Below are 21,964 nucleotides of genomic sequence, written 5' to 3'. Positions count from 1 at the left end.
AACCTGCAAATATTTTCTCCCATTCTGAGGGCTGTCTGCTTGCTTTATTTACTATGTTCTTGGCTGTGCAGAAGCTTTTTAGTTTGATCAGGTCCCAGTAATGTATTTTTGATATTGCTTCAATTGCCTGGGAAGTCCTCCTCATAAAATATTCACCCAGGCTGATTCCTTCAAGAGTTTTCCCCCTGCACTTTCTTCAAGTATTTTTATAGTTTCATGTCTTAAGTTTATATCTTTTATCCAGTGAGAGTCTATCTTAGTCAATGGTGAAAGGTGTGGATCCAGTTTCAGTCTTTTATAGGTCCCCCAGCCAGTTCTCCAGCAACATTTGTTAAATAGGGAATCTTTTCCCCACTGAATATTTTTCATTGGCTTGTCAAGATCAAATAACAGTAAATAGCTGGATTTATCTCTTGGTTCTCTGTTCTGTTCCAGACATCTGCTTCTCTGTTTTTGTGCCAGTACCATTCTATTTTGATCACTATGTATTTATAGTACAGTCTCCGGTCTGGTAGCGTGATTCCTCCTGCTTTGTTTTTATTTCTGAGTAATGTTTTGGCTGTTCCAGGTTTTTTCTGATTCCTTATAAAACAAAGTATTATTTTTTCAAGATCTTTAAAATATGACAATGGAGCTGATTAAATTATATATTGCTTTGGGTAGTATAAACATTTTAACAATGTTGATTCTTCCCAGCCATGAGCATGATATGTTTTTCCATTTGTTAACATCTTAAGCTATTTCTTTTCTTAAAGTTTCATAGTTCTCTTTGTAGAGTTCTTTCACATCCTTTGTTAGGTATACTCCCAAATATTTCATCTTCTTTGGCCCTACTGTGAAAGGAATAGAGTCCTTGACTGTTTTTTCGGCTTGGCTATTGTTGGTATATATAAAGGCTACAGATTTATGGGTATTGATTTTGTAGCCTGTGACATTGCTATATTCCTTGATCACTTCTAAAAGTTTTGTAGTAGAATCCCTGGTGTTTTCCAGATATATGATCATATCCTCTGCGAAGAGTGAAAGTTTGATCTCTTCTGACCCTATGTATATACCCTTGATTGCCTTTTCTTCCCTAATTGCAATGGGTAAAACTTCCATTACAATGTTAAAGAGCAATGGAGACAATGGGCAACCTTGCCTGGTTCCCAATCTAAGTGGAAATGACTTCAATTTAACTGCATTCAATACAATATTGGCTGTGGGTTTGCTGTAGATGGCCTCTATTAGTTTAAGAAATGTCTGTTCTATACCAATTTTCTTAAGTGTTCTGATCATGAAGGGATGCTGGATATTATCAAAAGCTTTTTCTGCATCAATTGAAAGAATCATATGGTCCTTATTTTTTAGTTTGTTTATGTGCTGAATTACATTTATAGATTTACGTATATTGAACCAGCCTTGAGAGCCTGGGATAAATCCCACTTGGTCATGGTCTATAATTTTTTTGATGTGTTGTTGGATTCTGTTTGTTAGGATCTTATTGAGTATTTTTGCATCAATATTCATTAGTGATATAGGTGTGTAATTTTCTTTTCTTGTTGGGTCTTTCCTTGGTTTAGGGATCAAGGTGATGTTTGCTTCATAGAATGTGTTGGGTAGTATTCCTTCTTTTTCTATATATTGGAAGAGGTTTAGTAATATATGTACTATGTCTTCTTTAAAGGTTTGGTAGAATTCTGACGTGAAGCCATCTGGTCCTGGGCTTTTGTTTTTAGGGAGATTTTGTATAGTTGATGCTATTTCAGAACTGGATATAGGGCTGTTCAACATTTCCACTTTGTTCTGGCTAAGTCTTGGTAGGTGGCATGCTTCCACGTATTGGTCGATTTCCTTCAGATTTTCATATTTCTGAGAGTAAAGTTTCTTGTAATATTCATTAAGGATTTTTTGAATTTCTGAGGGGTCTGTTGTTATTTCATCTTTGCCATTTCTGACTGATGAAATTAGAGATTTTACTCTTTTTTTCCTGGTTAGGTTGGCCAAATGTTTATCTATTTTATTGATCTTTTCAAAAACCAGCTTTTGGGTTTATTGATCTGTTGTATAATTCTGTTGTTTTCAATTTCATTTAATTTTGCTCTGATTTTGGTTATTGCTTTTCTTCTGCTAGGTGTGGGGTTGGAATGTTCTTCCTTCTCCAGTTGCTTGAGATGTCCCATTAAGTTATTAACTTCCTCTCTTTCCATTTTCTTGAAAAAGACTTGCAGTGCTATAAATTTCCCTGTTAGGACTGCCTTTGCACTATCCCAGAGGTTCTGATAATTCATGACTTCATTGTTGTTTTGCTCCAAAAATTTGGTGATTTCCTTCTTAATCTCGTCTATAAGCCTCCATGTTTTGTATGGTTATGCAGATTCCTGTTGTTAATGAGTTCAACTTTTATTCCATGATGGTCTGAGAAGATGCAAGAAATAATTTCTATGTTTTTAAATTTGCTGAGGTTAGATTTTTGGCCTAGGATGTGGTTGATTTTGGAGTGTGTTCCATGGGCTGATGAGAAGAATGTGTATTCAGTTTTGTTGGGATGAAATGTTCTGTAGATATCTGTTAAGTCCAGTCATTGAATGGTTAAGTTTAAATCTAAAATTTCTTTGCTTAGCTTCTTTTTGGAGGATCTATCCAGCCCTGCTAAAGGGGTGTTAAAAATCTCCAACTACTATGCAACTGGAGGAAATCAAGTTGCTCATGTCTGTTAGAGTTTCTCCTATAAATTGAGGTGCATTCTGGTTGGGTCCATAAATATTAATAATTGAAATTTCATCATAATGAGTATTACCTTTAACAAATATGAAGTGTCCATCCTTATCCTTTCTTATTTTGATTGGTTTAAAGCCTATTGTATCTGCGAATCGGATTGCAACGCCTGCCTTTTTCTGCTTCCATTTGCCTGAAATATAGATGAACATCCTTTCACCTTGAGTCTATATTTGTCTTTTAAAGTAAGATGGGATTCTTGTATGCAGCAGATATCTGGCTTGAGTTTTTGTATCCAGTCAGCCAACCTGTGCCTCTTTAGAGGACAATTTAAACCATTCCCATTAATTGAGAATATTGATAAGACTTTCAAGAGTCCAGTGGAGATTTTTAATCCTTTTGCAACTGTGGAAGTTGGAATTTGATCAAAAGTTTCTGGGTGGGTTTACTTTTGTGGTGGAGGATTACACTGGTCTTTATGGAGGATAGGTCTGAGAATATCCTGGAGAACTGGTAGGTGGCGTGCTTCCACGTATTGGTCGATTTCCTTCAGATTTTATGGCAAATTAAAGTTATGGCAAATTTCTTCAACATGTGAAGGTCGTTGAAGTATTTAATTTCTCCGTCATAAATGAAACTCAGTTCAGCTGGGTACAGGATCCTGGTTTGAAAGTTATTTTGTTTTAGGAAATTAAAAGTCGATGACCATCCTCTTCTAGCTTGAAAGGTTTCAGCAGAGAGATCTGCAGTTATTCTAATATTCTTGCCCTTGTAGGTGATGGTTTTCTTTCATCTGGCTGCTTTCAGAATTTTCTCCTTCATATTAACTTTAGTGAAATTGATTATGATGTGTCTGGGCGATGTCTTATTTGGGTTGAGTCGTGCTGGAGTTCTGAAACTGTCTGCTATCTGAATTTCAGAATCTCTTGGCATGTCTGGAAAGTTCTCCTTCATAATCTCATGGAAAAGAGACTCTGCGCCTTGTGAAGACACTTCATTGCTTTCGTGGATCTCTATAAGATGAATACTGGTTTTCTTTGAATTATCCCAGAGCTCTCTGAGAGAGTGATCTGTTTTTGCCCTCCATTTCTCTTCCTCTTTGAGAGTTTGGGAGTGTTCGAAAGTTTTGTCTTCAATGTCAAAACTTTCTTCTGCTTGCTCCATTCTGTTACTGAGGGATTCTACTGTGTTTCTTAGATCTTTGAGGGCCACAACTTCTTGTCTCAATGTGTCAAAATCTTTGGTCATTTGGTCTTTGAATTTGTTGAATTCTTGGGATATCTTTTGGGTTACTGCTTGGAATTCTAATTCGATCTTATTTGCTATCCAGATTCTGAATTCGATTTCTGACATCTCAGCTATTTGTTTGTGCATGGGATCTTGTGCTGTGTCTGCCCCATTAATCCTTGGGGGAGTTTATCTACTGTGATTATTCATATTTCCAGAGTTTTTCTGTTGATTTCACCTCATGATTGTTTTTCAGTGTTGCCTCTGGCCGTCCTCAGAGTTGGGGAGGTGTCTCTCCAAGATTAGACCCCAGTGGGATCACTGTATTGTTGGTGGATCTTTGTAGGGAATGACCCTGTGTAGCTCCTCTGGGGCTGTCCCAGCCAGGGAGTTCTGGTTGTGGGAGAAGCTCCGGAGTGTGACACACCTGGATCTAGCAACAGGGTGGGGGGGGGTGCACCCAGTTCTGGGGGTGCCTGGTGCCCAGTTACTTTGGCACAGAGAGCCCAAGGCTCCAGCTGTCTCTGGCCAGGAGAAGGGCTCTTCCCCAAGGCAGGAAGAGCTCTGGAGGGTGCAGCTACCAGAGTCCCTGGCCAGATGAGTGGGCCAGTGTGAAGGCAGGGAAGGTACGGGAGGGAGGACATGGGGTTGCACAGATCCTGGACTTCCTGGTCAGGGTGTGCGGAGGCCCGGTGGGTGCGGGTCATGTTTCGTGGCTTGTGGTGCCACTCGTACGGAAATCTGGGCAGGCGTGGGTCGCAGGTCATGGCTCTGCTTGTAAGGTTGTTTGGGTAGGCCAAGGGTCGCCGGGTGCAAGGCTGCATGGCTGTCGGTGGAGATCCAGAGGGGAGGGCTTGGCGTGGCCCCTGCAGTCTCTTGCTGGGGGAGTGCTGGATCTAGCAGACAGGGAGGGAGGGCACCACTCAATAACCTCTTCCCTCCCTCAGTCTCAGCAGGGGTTAGGCTTCTGGTTCATCGGGTAAGGGGGTAAGGGCATACTGGAAGTTCAGAATGGCTGGGGAGATCTTAGTTTGATATTTATGCCTAGCAAGATAGAGTTCAGAGTCACGGCAAGGTCCCTCTGAGGAAGTAGTCCCCACTTCCCACAGCACTCACCTGTGGGGTGAGGCAAGAGGTCCACCAGTTCACCGCTTGTCCATAGAAAACCCACAGGAGCAAATGAATAGAGAAAAGAAAGAGACAGAAAACAAAGAAAAACCACAGCTTTCTTGGGGGAGGGGACAAACACTCTTCCTTCCAGATGAATTTTGTACCTGAAGCTTGGTTTCTTGGAATTGCAGCTTGCCTCAGCAGAGGTGACCTGCAGTTATCATCTCTCTCTCATCTGGGCTCCCAGTCTTCAGCTTAATTGGGCTGTTTCTGGACATTATCTTTCCTTTTGGACAGGACCCTCCCTCAGTAGCTGGTCTCAGTTGGCCATCTTGCCCTTCCCCCTCTGGTTCTGGTTTTAAGAATATGGGAGTACAAGAATAAATATAAACTTTTAGCCATTGTTCATGTCTGGCCTGTGTCTACTGCATCATTTATATCATTTGTTCAGTATTTATTAAAAGGATTAGTCTCAGCCTGAAACAATCTTATATGAAACTGAAAAAAAAAAAAAAGAAAACATGTATAAAAAAGTTTTTTAAAATTCCCTAGAAATCACATTTTATGCCTTGAAACACCTGAGTTCTAGTTCTTGTCAGCAATGAAAGGTTTCTTCCTCTATATTGTTAGTATAATTATCTGTCCGTTTGCCTTCAAAATTCTGGTTCCCTGATGGAAGTGCTCCCCAGCAGCCTGACTGACACCATTCCCTAAGAGCCCTCCCATACTAATTACATGAAATGGAGGGCCCCAGCAGGGTGACAGGAAAGTCCTACAGTGGTCCTCTGTGACAGCAGCTCACCAATAGAAAAATGAACATAAAAAGAAAGAACAGGCTTTGACAAGGAACTACTTTTATTAACTCCATCTCAATATATTTCTTTAAGAGTACTTATGACCAGAATCTAGAATATGTACCTTTTCTCTCTCCTTAATTTCACTAAAATTTAAAAGCCATTTGTAAGTATTCTTAATTCCTAACAATACAGTTATTTGCATAAGTTCAATAAGAATCTGTTTTGTTCTATAGGATAATAAAGGCACTAGTTAATTTACCAAGGCTTTGTCTGGAATAACATTTTGAGAGGTATCCAGACTACACTAAGGAATTGAAACTGACTTTATAAAGCCAATAAAAAAGCCCCTTGAAAGAAAGGAACTGGCCGGATACCCATCAATAATGTTTCCTGATCTGTGGTAAGTAACGAAAGTAACTTCCTGACAGGTCTGAGGATTGAAATGTGCTTGGGAACCTCAAGAAAAGAAAAATTTACCCAATGCATACAGGTATCAAATGGCACAGATGAAACCTGGGCTCATGAAAGACTTCAAGTCCAACTGAGATTCCTTATAAAGGATTCCATCAAAGTCAACTTTTAAAAAGCCTAAATAACTAATAGTTATTCTTACTGTAATCTGTGCAAATAGTCTGACCCAGTATACTGAAGGTACAGTTTATTTTAGCAACTAATTTAATAGAAAGGGAAATCAGAGCGAGAAAAATAGTTTAAAAAAAAAAAGGCTATGACCCACCTGTATTAAAATCTCAGCCTTTCCTATAACTAAACTGATTTGTTAAATTAAACTAAAAGACTAACCAAAGTGTATAGAATCATTTACAGTAATTATAATTGCTCTGAAACCTTAAAACTCAACAAAGATCACCTGTTAGCTACACTAAGAAAATTTGTGCAGTTTTAAATATTATCTGCTAAATCTAAGTATTGCCCAGAGAAATCATCCCATGGTTTTGGTTGCTATTTTAGTTTAAGTTTAGCAGTAAGCTATCCTTCATGGCAGAAAGAATGCAAATAATAACTAAAACTTTGAGTATCATACCTGGATAAGCCTTAAAAGTTAAATAAAGTAAAGTACAGGAACAGAACTATGAAAACAGAGGTTAATAAAATCTGCCAGGAAGCAAAGCTTGATTGAATGCAGGCTTTGCCACTAATGTTGTTTCAGGAGGCCTCTGTCAATCCTCTGCAATTTAACAGAGACTCCTTAAAAAAAAAAAAAACTAGAAAAGATTGAATGAAATAAACAAAAACCCTAGAAGGAGTAACAAGAAAAATCTTCACTTGAGTATTTAACCATGTTCTATTTAATCTTTTATGTCTGTACATTCTCTCTCTCTAAAAAAAAAAAAAAAAAAAGGAAAAGAAAATCAAGGGAATTAAGTTTAAACCCAGAATCAAAACCTGTTCTGCCTAACCAAGATAGAAAGAACTTTACACCACCATCCTGACTACATGCATGAAGTCAACACAGCTGACTAAACAGAACTTCACTGTCCCTTAGAGAGCAGCCTGGGTAACTTTTAAGACAGCCAACATGCTCTACACCAGCCACATATTGGAAGCTGGCTAGTCAATGCACAGCTAAAGCCTGAAAAAACTCCTCAAGGATTTTAATTAAACTTTAAACTGAACTTTGGGAAAAGAAGCTTAACTGCCCTAACTGGACCCCTCCTCATACCTGTGTGTAGTAAAAAATTAAATCAGTAAAACTGCTCCTTTTAAACCCCTTCCTAATGATGCAGATGAATCACGGGTTTGATTCCCCAAAAAGACCAGTGGGGAATGTAATAGACCAATAGCCTCCAAAAGACCTGAGTTTGTCTCAGCCTTAGTCCCCCACTTGTCCCCCCCCCACCTTGGGTTAATTCCAAAAACAGGTTTCAGAACAAGGAAGTTCCAGACCAAACACTAGAAACTTACCCAAGCTGAGTTTCCCAAGCTACCAAGCTGTTTCCCAAGCTGTCCCTGTGCCTCAACTGCCACACTGTAGCTCCCTGAGCCAACCACCACGCTGTAACCCTGCCCTGAGCTAACCGCCACATTCTGCTTCTGTGTTTGTTTGCTTGCTTGGCATGCAACACAAAAAGGGTATAAAAAATCAGCCTGCTCCTCATTTGGAGGCCACCTGCCTTTGAGAGCAGTGGTCCCCTGTGCAGGTGTAATAAATCACCATCTGTTTTATACCTGAAGTAGAATCCAAGTCTTTTCTTACAGGAGGAGATGGTTACAACATGACAATGGTGTTTTAATAGGGATTGCATTAAGTCTGTAGATTGCTTTGGGTAGTATGGACATTTTAACAATGTTGATTCTTCCCAGCCATGAGCATGGTATGTTTTTTCATTTGTTAACATCTTCAGCTATTTCTTTCCTCAGAGTTTCATAGTTCTTTTTATAGAGATCTTTCATGTCCTTTGTTAGGTAAATTCTCAGATATTTTATTTTCTTTGGCACTATTGTAAAAGGAATAGAGTCCTTGATGGTTTTTTTCAGCTTGACTATTTTTGGCATATATAAAAGCTACTGACTTGTAAGTATTGATTTTGTATCCTGAGATGCTGCTGGATTCCTTGATCACTTCTGAGAGTTTTGTAGTTGAATCCCTGGGATTTTCCAGATATAGGATCATATCATCAGCAAAGAGAAAGAGTTTGATTTCCTCTGACCCTATTTGGATACTCTTGATTGCCTTTTCTTGCCTGATTGCAATGGCTCAGACTTCCATTATTATGTTGAATAGCAGTGGAAACAGTGGGCATCCTTGGCTCGTTCCTGATCTGAGTGGAAATGTTTCCAATTTTATACCATTCAATATGATGTTGGCTGTGAGTTTGCTGTAGATGGCCTCTATCAGTTTAAGAAATGTCTCTTCTATGCCTATTTTCTTAAGTGTTCTGATCATGAAAGGATGCTGGATATTATCAAAGGCTTTTTCTGCGTCAATTGAGAGAATCATATTGTCTTTGTTTTTTATTTTATTGATGCGATGTATTAATTTATAGATTTGTATATGTTGAACCAACCCTGTAATCATGGAATAAAACCAACTTGCTCATGGTGTATAATTTTTTTGATGTGTTGTTGAGTTCTATTTGCTAAGATCTTATTAAATATTTTTGTGTCGACATTCATTAATGATATTGGTCTATAATTGTTTTTCTTTGTTGGATCCTTTCCTGGTGATCAGGGGTGATATTTGCTTCATAGAATGTGTTGGGAAGTATTCCTTCTTTTTCTGTGCTTTGGAAAACATTGTATAATATAGGTACTAGTTCCTCTTGAAAGGTTTGATAGAATTTGGATGTGAAGCCATCTGATCCCAAAGTTTTCCTTTTTGGGAGATTTTGTATTGTTGATGCTATTTTAGTGATTGATATAGGTCTATTCAAGATTTCTAATTCTTTCTGGCTGAATCTAGGAAGGTGGTGTGCTTCCAGGTATTGGTCCATTTCCTTCAGGTTTTCATATTTCTGGGAATAGAGATTTTTGTAGTAATCATTGAGGATTTTTTGAATTTCTGAAGTGTCTGTTGTTATTTCTCCTTTATCATTTCTGATAGATGATATTAGAGATTTTACTTTTCTATTTCTGGTTAGGTTGGTCAAAGGTTTATCAATTTTGTTAATCTTTTAAAAAAACAACTTTTTGTTTCATTGATCTTCTGAATGATTCTTTTGTTTTCAATTTCATTTAATTCTCCCCTTATTTTGGTTATTTCTTTTCTTCTGCTGGGTTTGGGGTTGGAAGGCTCTTCCTTTTCCAGTTGCTTGAGATGATCTATTCAGTTGTTGGCTTCTTCTCTTTCTGTTTTCTCGATGAGGGCTTCTAATGCTATAAATTTCCCTCTTAGGACTGCCTTTGCAGTATCCCACAGGTTTTGATAATTTGTGTCTTCGTTATCATTTTGTTCCAAAAATTTGGTGATTGGTGATTTCCTTCTTAATCTCATCTTTGACCCAGCTATCATTCAGCCTAAGATTATTTAGTTTCCATGACTTTGTTTGAGTATGAAAATTCCTGTTACTGTTGAGTTCAACTTTTATTCCATAGTGGTCCGAGAAGATACAAGGAATAATTTCTACACTTTTAAATTTGCTGAGGTTAGACTTGTGTCCTAGGATATGGTCTATTTTGGAGGATGATCCATGGGCTGATGAGAAGAATGTATATTCAGTTTTATTAGGGTGAAATGTTCTGTAGAGATCTATAAAGTCCATTTGTTCGAAGGTCAGGTTTAAGTCTAATATTCCTTTGTTTAGTTTCTTCTTGGAGGATCCTTCCAAAACTGTCAAAGGGATGTTAAGATCTTCAATTATTATAGTGCAGGAAGATATCAAGTTGTTCATATCCATTAGGGTCTGCTTTATGAATTGAGGAGCATTCTGGTATGGTGCATAATTGTTAATTATCAAAATCTCTTCATGTTGGGTGTTTCTCTTGACAAATATATAGTGGCCTTTCTTATGTTTCTTTATCTTTTTTTGGTTTAAAGCCAATTGTATCTACTACTAAAATTGCAACCCCTGCTTTTTTCTGGTTTCCATGTGCCTGTATTATACAAGTGCATCCCTTCACCCTGAGTCTATTTTTATCCTTTAAGGTAAAGTGAGATTCTCGTATACAGCAGATATCCCATTTGAGTTTATGTATCCAGTCAGCTAGCCTGTGCCTCTTTAGAGGACAATTTACACCACTCACCTTTATTGAGAGAATTGATAAGCCTGGTTGTGTTTTGGGTGTCATGATTTTTGGATGTCCAGTGGACATTTTTAATCCTTTCACTACTATGGAAGTTGGGTTTTGTTCAAAAATTTCTGGGTGAGTTTACTTTGGAGGTAGAGCATTGCACTGGTCATTGGTGGAGGATGAATCTGAGAATATCCTGGAGGGAGGATCCTGGGCTGGAAGTTGTTTTGTCAAGTACAAGGTTTTGTGTGTCAATAAATACTTGAGTCAATGAATAAATGAGTGAATGGATGATGAATCATATTTCATGTTGTGTTCTTGGACAGGATATGAATTACAATCTTCTGTACTATTTTTGGGCAGGTCTGGGCCGGATCATACAGGCTGAAGAATATCTATTACAAGCCCGGTGGACTGTCCTCAAATCAACTGACTGTAGTAATGCCACCCACTCTTTACTGCACCGGAACCTGGGACTTCTCTACATGGCTAAGAAAAACTATGAGGAAGCCCGTTATCATCTCGCCAATGATGTAAACAAGCTAAATTATAACATATGGGTATTTCTGCAAAGAGCTTTTTTAGTTTTAGTTTTTTTTTTTAACTGAATATTTCTCTAAAACTTTCTGTTTACAACTGACCATTTGATGGGATAACACAATTCTAATGACCCGAGTTCAAGCATTTCTGCTTCCTGGTTATGCAACCTTGCCCAGGTCATAGCTTCTCAAAGCCTCAGCTTCTCTAAAGATAATAAAGAAAGGCAGAACAGCATACTGGCTTAAGAGAAAGGCTTTGCTTCTAGCCCAAGATCTGTTGTTTCACTAGCCACGTAGTCTTGATAAATTATTTAACCTCTTTTATTACCTGGAAGACAGAAATCAAAAAATAATCTCTAATAATAAAATAACATAAATATAATACTTTGGCTATTGTTTTTAAAATTAACATTAATATCTCTACCTTAGAGTGAAGTTATGACATTCAATTTAGCTAGATGTATAAAACAACACTTATAAACCATAAAACTCTGAACAAATATTAGATAGAATGGCAAAGATGATATTGAGCTATTCTCCCCAAATTTATGAGTTTTCTATCAGCATTTTGATATTGGGAAATGTTATTATTTTGGTATTGGAAATGTTACTGGAGAGAATAATCCCTGAGCCTGAAATCACAGTTAGGGTAGGATCAGACTACAGTCTCCATGCGAATTTCTCTCTTTAGCCTCTCCACTGGGCACACCTTCCTCTGGTTGCTTGACACTGCACAATGCCCATAAATTCATTCTTGCCTTGGTTATTCTCTATAGCTCCCTACCCTCAAATCCATTCTCTGCCCTACTCCATTGCCTGGAAATATGACCTTTATGGGCTGCACAACCTGGACTCCACTGCTCTCTGGCCTTGGAGTGGAAGGCATAGCAGGGGAGTGAACGGCAGGAGGAGGGAGAGCTTGGACATTTATCTGTCTGCTGTCTTTTGACCGCACCCCAACTCTGACAGGCACAGTGTTCCTCTGTGGCCACAGCTCCTATCAGGTAGCCTTCTTCTGCAGCATTAGCTCTTCCTGGGCCCCAATAACCCTGTTTTCTTCCCTTGGTTTTTCAGATATAGGGATGGGTGATAATTATTTTGCTGTTGGTTGTCTCTAGTGTTTCACTAGCTCTTCCTAGTTGGTCCCATACCATAACCCTTCTATATCTGAAATAATACTTTTATCAATCTATCTTCAGGTAATCTTTCTTTTTTTTTCTTCTTCTTCTTTTTTTTTTTTTTTGAGACAGAGTCTCATTATGTCACCCTTGGTAGAGTGCTGTGGTGTCACAGCTCACAGCAACCTCAAACTCTTGGGCTTAAGCAATTCTCCTGCCTCGGCCTCCCAAGTAGCTGGGACTACAGGTGCCCATCACAACACTGGCTATTTTTTTGTTGCAATTTGGCTGGGGCCGGGTTTGAACTTGCCACCTTTGGTATATGGGCCTGGTGCCCTATCCCCTTAGCCACAGGTGCTGCCCAGGTAATCTTTCTTGAGGGTGCCATCTATTTCCACCTGAGACTCTGACTCATACAATTCTTCATTTGTTTTTCTTTTCTGTATCCTCAACAAATTAAACAGAGGCATGTGTCTTGAGCTGGGTCACACAGTTAACAAGTAGCACATACCCATATTCCTTAGCCTCACTTTTTAAAAACACTACTTTATTGATACATATCACAAAACTGACCCATTTTAAGTGTACAATTCAATTATTTTTAGTAAATGTACAGAATTGCACAACCATCAGCATAATCAACGTTTTATAACATTTCCCTTACTCCAAAGAGATCCCTCGTCTTCATTTATAATCTTTTCTCATTCCCACCCCATTTTCAGACAACCACTTTCTGTCCCATGGATTTTCTTTCCCTGGACATTTTACATAAACAAAATCATGTGTTCTTTTGTATCTGACCTCTTTCATCTAGTGTAGCAGTTTTGAGATACATCCATGTTGTTGAATGTGTCAATAAATCATTCCTTTTCTTGCTGAGCAGATCTGGATATACTACAATTTGTTTATCCATTCATCAGTTGATGGACATTTCAGTTGTTTCCATTTTTGTCCATTTTGAGTAATGTTGCTGTAAACATTTGTTTCCAAGTATTTGTGTTGGACACAGGTTTCCATTCCTAGAAAAGGAATTGCGAGATCATATAATAACTGTGTTTAACTTTTTGAGAAACAGCCAAACTGTTTCCACAGAGGTTGCACCATTTTATATTCCCACCAGTAATGTCTGAGGATTTTATTTCCTTCATATCATTGTCAATACTTGCTACTTTCTTTTTGATTCTAGCCATCCTAATAGGTATGCAATGGTATCTCATTCTGGTTTTATTTTTCAATTCCCTAATGACTAGCAATTTCAAGTACCTTTTCATGTGCCTATTAACCATTTGCATGCCTTTTTTGAAAAATGTCTATTCGGGATCATAAGCATTTAAACATTTTAAATCAAGCTATTATAGTTTTTTTTTTTTTTAATTTTAAATGTGTATTCTAGATACAAGTCCTTTGCCAGATATATGATTTGCAAAGGGAACTCAAGCACTCTCTTTCTGTCTCTTGCTGTAGATTTATTTTGCCAGTTGTGCATTTGGAACAGAGGACATCAGGACCTCAGGAGGCTACTTCCACCTGGCTAATATATTCTATATTCTTAACAAGATGGACCTGGCAGACACACTTTACACCAAGGTGAGCTGGGTAGGAATGGAGCCTTGACACAGACGCTTCGTCTCTTATAAGTGGTCTCTTACAAGTGGTGTCAGACCATTCACAAGAAACATACCATAAAGAGCAGCACAGAGAGATGAAGTGACTTGCCCAAGGTTACATAGCCTGATATGTGATATGCTCCAATTTTTCTTTCTTCCAGTTTCTCTACTAAAAGAGACTAATCCTTAGCATCCATAGGGTGATTAACAAATAATGTATGATGGTCAGTAAGCACCGAACCCCTCCAAATAGACTGCCCTATGCTCTGCCATACCCATAGGAGCATGCTAATGTGGGCATACTGAAGCGTGTGACAGAGAAAGGTGTCAAGGGAAATCTGTTGCCGCACGAGAACACTAAAATTTTCATCTTTACATGCAAATTATTTTGAACCATCAGTTACATTCATATAGAAACACCCCACTTAACAAACAGCCATTTCTGTGTGAGACAGAGGCTGTCTTGCTGTGGCTGTTGATTGATATTTTAGACCCACTTCTTAGGAAGAAGCATTTTGCTGTAACTAAAAAGCAATGAGGGGCAGCGCCTGTAGCTCAAGGAGTAGGGCGCCGGTCCCATATGCCGGAGGTGCTGGGTTCAAACCTAGCCCCGGCCAAAAACCACAAAAAAATAAAAAATAAAAAGCAATGAGCTTTGGAGTCAGACAACCTTAGTTTTAAATCCTGGCCATGTCACTTAACAGCTCTTACTAGAAATCCAGTGTGATCTTAACTTCTGTGTACCTCAGTTTGTTGACAGGTAAAATAGAAATTATAAGAATATTTCCTCAACTGGGATGTTGAGGGGGTGTAAAGGCTTACTGATGTTTGTGCTTCACCAGTGGTAGCCCTTGTCGTTGGACCCCACCAGTGCTGCCCATAGATGGACCTACCACATGCCATTTGCAGCTCCTCAGCTGTCACACTCACTTTGGACAGGTCTGTTGGTGCTCCTAGGGCTCCCTCTGCCTTCAGGCACAGGATAAGAGGGAGTCTCCAGACTTTAGGACACCTGGCCAGATGCTCTGCTTTCCCCACCTGGCTGGTCCAATGGCTTGTCTGATCATTATCAGATCTGCTTATCTAATCACTATCTCCTTTCCCAACAGGTCTCTGATATCTGGAATAAATATATGAATGAACAGTATAAACTCTTCTTACAGAATGAAGCCCAACAAGATTTACTGGGAAAACGATTTGAGAAGGACACTAGCTTAGGTAAGTGTCACCTTTCCCTAGGAGGCACAGTAGTTAGTAACTTCATCCCACCTAATACTCAGGACTTGTCCCTAAGTGGGACAATAGCTGTCCCTATCATGGAGTACATTAAAGCCATTTTCCTCATTTTGCTGATAGGGAAAACTAGGACATGGGGATCAAAGAGATTTTACCAGTGTTAGGAAGAATTCAGATCCCCATAATCACACACAGCCTTTCCAGCGGCTAGCGAGGGACATGTTTGGAGGAAAACAAGGGTTCCTTAGAGCTTCCTGTGATTTCTGCAGAGTATCCTTTTTTTTTTTTTTTTTGAGACAGAGTTTTACTTTGTCACCCTCAGTAGAGTGCTGTGGCATCATAGCTCACAGCAACCTCAAACTCAAGCAGTCCTCTTGCCTCAGCCTCCCTGGTAGCTGGGACTATAGGCACCTGCCACAATGGCCGGCTATTTTTTAGAAACCAGGTCTTGCTCTTGCTGCTCAGGCTGATCTTGAACTCCTGAGTTCAGGCAATCCACCTGCCTTGCCCTCCCAGAATGCTTGGATTACAGGTGTGAGCCATCACACCCAGCCCCAGAGCAGCCATTTCTTACGTTTTCTCTCCAAGGTAGACTCTATGCAGAGGCTGCATTGCTGATTTGTTGGGGGCACTTTATCCTCCTCCTTTACTAACTGTGAGCTTCTCAGTGGCAGGGCCAAATCTAATTCATCTCTATTCCCAGGATCAACAAAGGGCTGGGTATTGAGTAGCACCATATAGCATCACACCCTTTGAGATAACAAAAAGAGCCAGAGGAGCTAGTTTCTGCTCAAAAGAGACACACAGTGCAGTTGGTGATATAGAACTTATCTTTGGTTCTTATAACCAAAGAACATTTCAGTGAGTACAAATTATGTTACAAGATGAGTTCCAGAGTGAAAAGGTGAGGACAATTGGGTGGTGTTGAAGAATGAAGATGTTTGGAGAAGCGATTTTGGGCTAAGGTTTAAAAGAGTAATAACTTTATTGGGTTTTCTCTCATAATGAAGGTGATTCATGTTACAACAGAAAACTTGGAAATCATATAACTAAAGATAGCCAACCTCACCATTACGGCACAAGTTGTTTTTGTCTTTTTTCCCTACGCTTCATACTTTTAAATAAGTGCTTTTAACTACCTGGCCCACAGTAATTACTCAATAAATGGCATCTAAAGTAGGACCAAACGCTGCTGGGGGAAACAGTAAACAGACTCAGACAGGGAAGCAGAAAGGTTATTAATTACCCATCTTTGTATTGGGGGAGAAGAATTAAGCTGCTGCAGCTGCAAGAAGTCCCCCTCCCCCAGCTCCCTCCTTTCAGTCATAGAGTGGAAGCTGAAGTGACCCCAAGAAATCTGGCTGTGACAAATTCCCTGCCTTTGGGAGCTCAAGAGGTCTAGAGTTCAGCAATCTGTAAGAGAAACCTTAGCAATGTTGGGACCTGTGGGAGTGAACATGTCTTTAGGCTACTGTGATAATGACATGCTAAGCAAAACCAGAGAACTGCCTGAAACTCTGACTTCCTGCGCTGGAGGCAGTAGTCCTTCTTTTTTTTTTAAATTAAGATAACAAAAAGAGCCAGTCTCACTCTATCACCCTGGGTAGAGTGCCTTGGTGTGTCATAGCTCACAGCAATCTCAAACTCCTGGGTTCCAGCAATCCTCTTGCCTCAGCCTCCTGAGTAGCTGGGACTACAGCCACCTGCCACAACACCTGGCTAGTTTTTCTATTTTTAGTAGAGTCAGGGAATCTCTCACTCTTGCTTAGGCTGGTCTTGATCCTATGAGCTTAGCGCTTCTGTCTCCCAGAGTGCTAGGATTATAGGCACAAGCCACTGTGCCTGACAGTAGTCCTTCATCTGAAGAATTTGCTGGGACTTGTCTTGTTTCCACCACTGCTACCCCTCACCCCCCAGGGGACTTTAGCAGACTAGGTCTCCTAACAGCTGAGTGCTTATAATAATGGCAGACTTGGCTGCCAAGAACCTATTTTTTTTCTTTCTTTCCCTTGCAATACAGATGAAGCCCAGGAAGCAGAAGCCATTCGGATTCTGACTTCAATCTTGAACATTCGAGAATCTACATCTGACGAAGCCCCTGAAAAAATTATCATTCTTCTGAAAACCCTGGTCATGCTTTACCACCTGATGATGAATTATTCAAAGGCAAGTTTCCCTAGCAAAGCAGCATGTGTAGTACATGAAAGTAGAAATTTATCTAGTTGAATTTAGCTGCATTTTTGCCCAAATCCACTAGCTTTTACCCTCAGAGCAAACCCTCACTTTAAAAAAGTTCAGACGCTCAGAACATTTCTTATTTGTTGAATCTAGCTTACATTATCTTTTTCCCTCAAGGGGAACTTTTCAGGGTCACATAGGTAAACTGAGTCTGGAGCAGTGCTGGGAAACCTTGGAGAAATGAAGTAGCAACATCAGTAATATACTCAGTTACTGAGTTCCTTGTTGCTGCAGGGATTCAGGCAGAAATGAATTGTCACGATATGAATTAAAAGGTAACTTTTTGAGTACTTCTGTACATGACATCATTGGTTTAACCCCTTTCGTAATTATCATATTTAATACACCAACCTTATGAGGTAGGTATTTTATTATCACCACTTTTCAGATGACGAAACTAAGGAGATGAGAGGGTCAATTATTTGTTTATTGATTTACTGATTGATCAATTCACCCATTCAACTGTTTATTGAGCATCTACCACTTGCAAGGTACTATTTAGGGACAAGGGGGTAGAGTGGTAAATAACCAGACATGTTCCCTATCTCCATGGAACTAGTGTTTTTGGAGGAGAGGAAGTAAATGTATAAATGTGTAATATAATTTCAAAAAGTGAAAAATGCGACAAAGAAAACTAAAATAAGGAGGGGGAGAAAGAGAAGAGGTGGCAAAAGGTGGCTGGTTGGAGGAGGACTTTCTGTTTGGGTGACTTAGGAAAATTTAATCTTCTTTCCCCTCACTTTCTTTCTTCTTTCCTATCTTCCCTCCCTTTTTTTCAGCAAACTTTTATGAGCACCCACCACTCATCAGGGAATGAAGGAGCTCACAGTCAGAGGGTCATAATAGAATGTGATAGCAAAGCCTAGAGCACTGTGGGAGCACAGAGAAAAGGCACCAACCCTGTCTGAAATAGGGGTAGGAATGGTTAGGGAAAAAGGAAATATTCCCATGAAATTTTCAAATTTATTTATTTGAGTGAGACTTTGTCACCTTGGGTAGAGTGTCATGGTGTCATCATAGCTCACAGCAAGCTCAGACTCTTGGGCTCAAGCAATCCTCTTGCCTCAGCCTCCCAAATAGCTGCTGGGACTACAGGTGCCTACCATGATGCCCAACTAGTTCTTTCTATTTTTAGGAGAGACAGGGCCTCCCTCTTGCTCAAGCTGAACTTGAACTCCTGAAGCTCAAGCAATCCACCTGTCTCAGGCTCCCAGAATGCCAGGACTATAGGCAATAACTGCCACGCCCAGCCTGGAATTTTCAAATTTATGTTGGACAGTATCTCTTTTCTATAGGGCAAGATCCAATTTTCAAGTCATTACCCCAAGATATGTGAAGGGTGTTAGATCTACAAAAGGACCCCCTAAGGCAAGAGGGACACATCTATAAATTAAGATAGGCCCCTTGCCTCCTTCAGATCTTTACTCGGCTGTCTTCACAGCAAAGGTTTCCCTGGTATCCCTGTCTAAAACTGCAGAACTCTACTCCCACCCTGCTTCCAATCCCCTTTTCTTGCTTTATATTTTATTTTATTGTTTTTGAGACAGTGTCTCACTGTCGCCCTCGGTAGAGTGCCGTGGCATCACAACTCACAGCAACCTCAAACTCTTGGGCTTGAGTGATTCTCTTGCCTCAGCCTCCCAAGTACCTGGGACTATGGGTGCCTGCCACAACGCCCAGCTATTTTTGTTGTTGTTATTGTAATTGTCATTGTTGTTTAGCAGGTTCAGGCCGGGCTCAAACCTGCCAACTTCGGTGTATGTGGCTGGCTCCCTACTCACTGAGCTACAGGCACCGAGCCTTTTCTTGCTTTATTTTTAGTATTTATCACTATTTAAGATACTATCAGGTTTTACTTATTTGTCTTATTTATTGGCTTTCTCCCTTACTGTATCATAAGTTCCATGAGGACAGGAATGTCTCCTGTATTCAAAGGATCTGGAACAAGTAGCCATTTAATAAATATTTATAGGATGGAAGGAAGGGAGGATGGGGAGCCTCTGATAAAGTCAAAACTCTGAGCAACATGGCCCCCAGCACAGCCCCAGGATGGTAATTTACTTGTGGTACCTATTGCCTCTATGCCTCCCAAGGTTGGTCCATAGGCCCCTGATTAAGAGCCTACAAAGATCTCACTTTGTGATTTTTTTTTAAATGTATTTCAGATTAATGTGAGGGTAAAAGCAACCAGGTCATCTTGTGGTTATGTCCCATACACAAAAGGTGTGCCATCTTCCCCCAACTCTCACTTTGTATACTTAGTTTGACAAATAACATGGGTTTTTCTTGTGCCCCCAGCTCATCCAGCACATAGGTAGCTAGCTGTAGGGGCCAACATGTATTGACAGGCTCATTGACAAGACTCAGTGGCTGGTGTGAGAAAATGAGTTCTGTCCTATGTTTCTGGAATTGAGCACAGATGGGGCTTCCCAATGTTATGCTTTCCTGTGACAACTTCCTTTTGCTACTGCAATTCTGTTTCAGGCAAAGGAATATGGCATAAGAGCCCTCGATCTAGCCAAAGAAAAACTGCTTGGTGTCTCTGAGGAAAACACCATTCAAGAGTTAATACGTGTCATCTCAGCTGAGGATTATCCCATGATTTAGTGACCCATGAGCTCTGCATCAGGGGATAACACAGCAGCCCTGCGCAATTAGTTTAAGGTACTCTGGATTGCTGAACTTTTCCCTCTTTCCCTGAGGTTGCATACATAGTTGTGTTTTTATTCTTATACAGCAGATAAGTGAAGGGATATGAAACTTTAGGCATAGAAATCAGTAAAACTGTTCTTTATTATGACCTTTGTACTTGGTTTATCCATGACTTTGTGTGACTTTGAGTAATGTGTAGTCAGATTACAAACGTGGTCATTTTAATTAAACTACAAATGGTTTGTCATAGTTCCCAGAAGTCTCCCAGTGATTATTTATATTTCACAACTCTTTGCCAAAGAAGGGGATAAGGAATAGGGTTAAATCGGAGCCGAGTTCCTCTAGTCATAATTCTATACTGGAATTAAGTTAGCATTAATCTGAGGTAGAAGGTGATAAAATGTCCATTGTAATCCCTAGAGCAATCATTAAGAAAATAAAAAATAGCTAAAAATCAACAAAGGGATTAAAATGATATCCTAGAAAATATTGTCTTAAAGCAAAAAAAGGCAGTAAAGGAGGAATAGAGGAACAAAAGGTACATGAGACATATAGAAAACAAATAGTAAAGTGTAAGTATAAATCATGCATAAAGTCTTCATGAGCCAGAGAAGGCCCCTGGGCCAGCCTTTCAAGGAGCTTCAGTATGGACTGGCTGTGACACCATTCCAGGTTGGTATTATTCTTATCTCAGACAATTTGAAGCAGATGTGAGCCAACTGTACTGTCTAGGGAAGAAGCATTCTGAAAGGTCCCCCATGATGCAGAGGACAGAGTACAGGCCTTGGACTCAGACAGGCTTGAATTCAAATTTCAGCTTTCTGGGGGGCGGAGCATGATGGCGGACAGGACAGATGTGTAGCCACCTCTCCCAAGCCACCAGGTGAGAGGAAAGGCGGTCTGGACCTTCCCTGTGTGTGGATTATTGAAGTGGACAGACAGCTGGAGACGCCCAGCGAACTGGCGGTTTGCTATATATGAGGGGTAATTTAAAATCACAGACTCTGTTGTAGAGATTCTTCCCTGCTCTGTCATGCAGGCCAGCAGGCCCCTCCCCCATGGAGGTCAGCAGCTTGTAAATGCTGACAAAATCCAGTTGACAAGTAATTAATCCTGAACTGAGGGAGGCATCCGAAAGGAGAGCCACTCAAAATCACAGGGAGCTGTGCAAACTGTCAGACAATTGAAGGGAAGGGATCCTGCCTGGGAAACAGACATTTTGAACTACCCAAAAGGGCGGGCACCTTTCCCCCAGGTGTTGGAGGGGGCTGGCGGTTCAGGCTGCGCAGCAAACTGGTGGACGCCCATCCAAAACTCTGAACCATAAAACTCAGAATAAATCCCCCAAGCGCTCCAACCACAGGAACCAGCTTGAAGCCTAGGACCTGGCTTTGGCTTCTGGAGCCGCAAAGCTACTGAAGCCCTGGGAACCAGGTACAGGAGATACTGCGCGAACTCAACACCACTCCCCTTATGGCCGATTGCAGTCGCCAGTTTGCGGGGGAACCTGGGAACAGAGTGGAGGGACTTAGGAAGCGTGGACACCTGCACTGAGTGGGAAGGTCGGTCGCAAGTGCTGTCCGGAAAAGAACAGCCGAGGTTGCACAATTCTTAGGCGACAAACTTTTACGGAAACTCCAAAATGGCGATCAGCCATGGAAGGTGGTTACCATGGTAACGGTATAAACTGTAAACCAGGTATAAGTCTCGAAACCACTCACAGCACCACCTGGTGTCCAGAAAGTATATTTCAGTATGAATATATTCCTACGAAAGTTGATCCCTACAGCAGACATATAGATATTTATAGGTATATTTCTACCACAAGAATATTTTTGCAGTTCGTGCCTTTTTTTTGTTTTGTTTTGTTTGGTTTTCGTGGGTTTTTTTTTTTTGCTGTTGTTTTCTTTTTGTCTGATTTTTCCTCACCATTTTCTTAGAGGAGATTTCGATAATTTTTTATTATTACATTTAATATAGATATATTTTTTATTTCTATGTCTTCTAATTTTAATTTCTTCTTTCTTCTCACTTAACATTCCTTCTAACACCAC

General features: G+C 40.1%; 1 protein-coding gene across 1 annotated transcript in view; it reads left to right on the top strand.

The window, feature by feature from the left end:
• ZMYND12 (zinc finger MYND-type containing 12) overlaps positions 1-20,135 on the top strand; it is a 69,744-nt gene extending 49,609 nt beyond the window's left edge. Inside the window, exons 4-8 of the mRNA XM_053576318.1 lie at positions 10,884-11,053; positions 13,642-13,764; positions 14,894-15,002; positions 17,041-17,186; positions 19,743-20,135. Coding sequence (XP_053432293.1) covers positions 10,884-11,053; positions 13,642-13,764; positions 14,894-15,002; positions 17,041-17,186; positions 19,743-19,865 — 671 coding nt within the window. The 3' untranslated portion in view covers positions 19,866-20,135. The remainder of the gene's footprint in view (positions 1-10,883; positions 11,054-13,641; positions 13,765-14,893; positions 15,003-17,040; positions 17,187-19,742) is intronic.
• Positions 20,136-21,964: the final 1,829 nt, after the last annotated feature.

Source organism: Nycticebus coucang, chromosome 22 (genome assembly GCF_027406575.1).
Source record: "Nycticebus coucang isolate mNycCou1 chromosome 22, mNycCou1.pri, whole genome shotgun sequence".
Taxonomy (NCBI): Eukaryota; Metazoa; Chordata; class Mammalia; order Primates; family Lorisidae; genus Nycticebus; species Nycticebus coucang.
The sequence above is the reverse complement of the archived record's forward strand: the minus strand, read 5'-3'. Positions and strand labels throughout refer to the sequence as shown.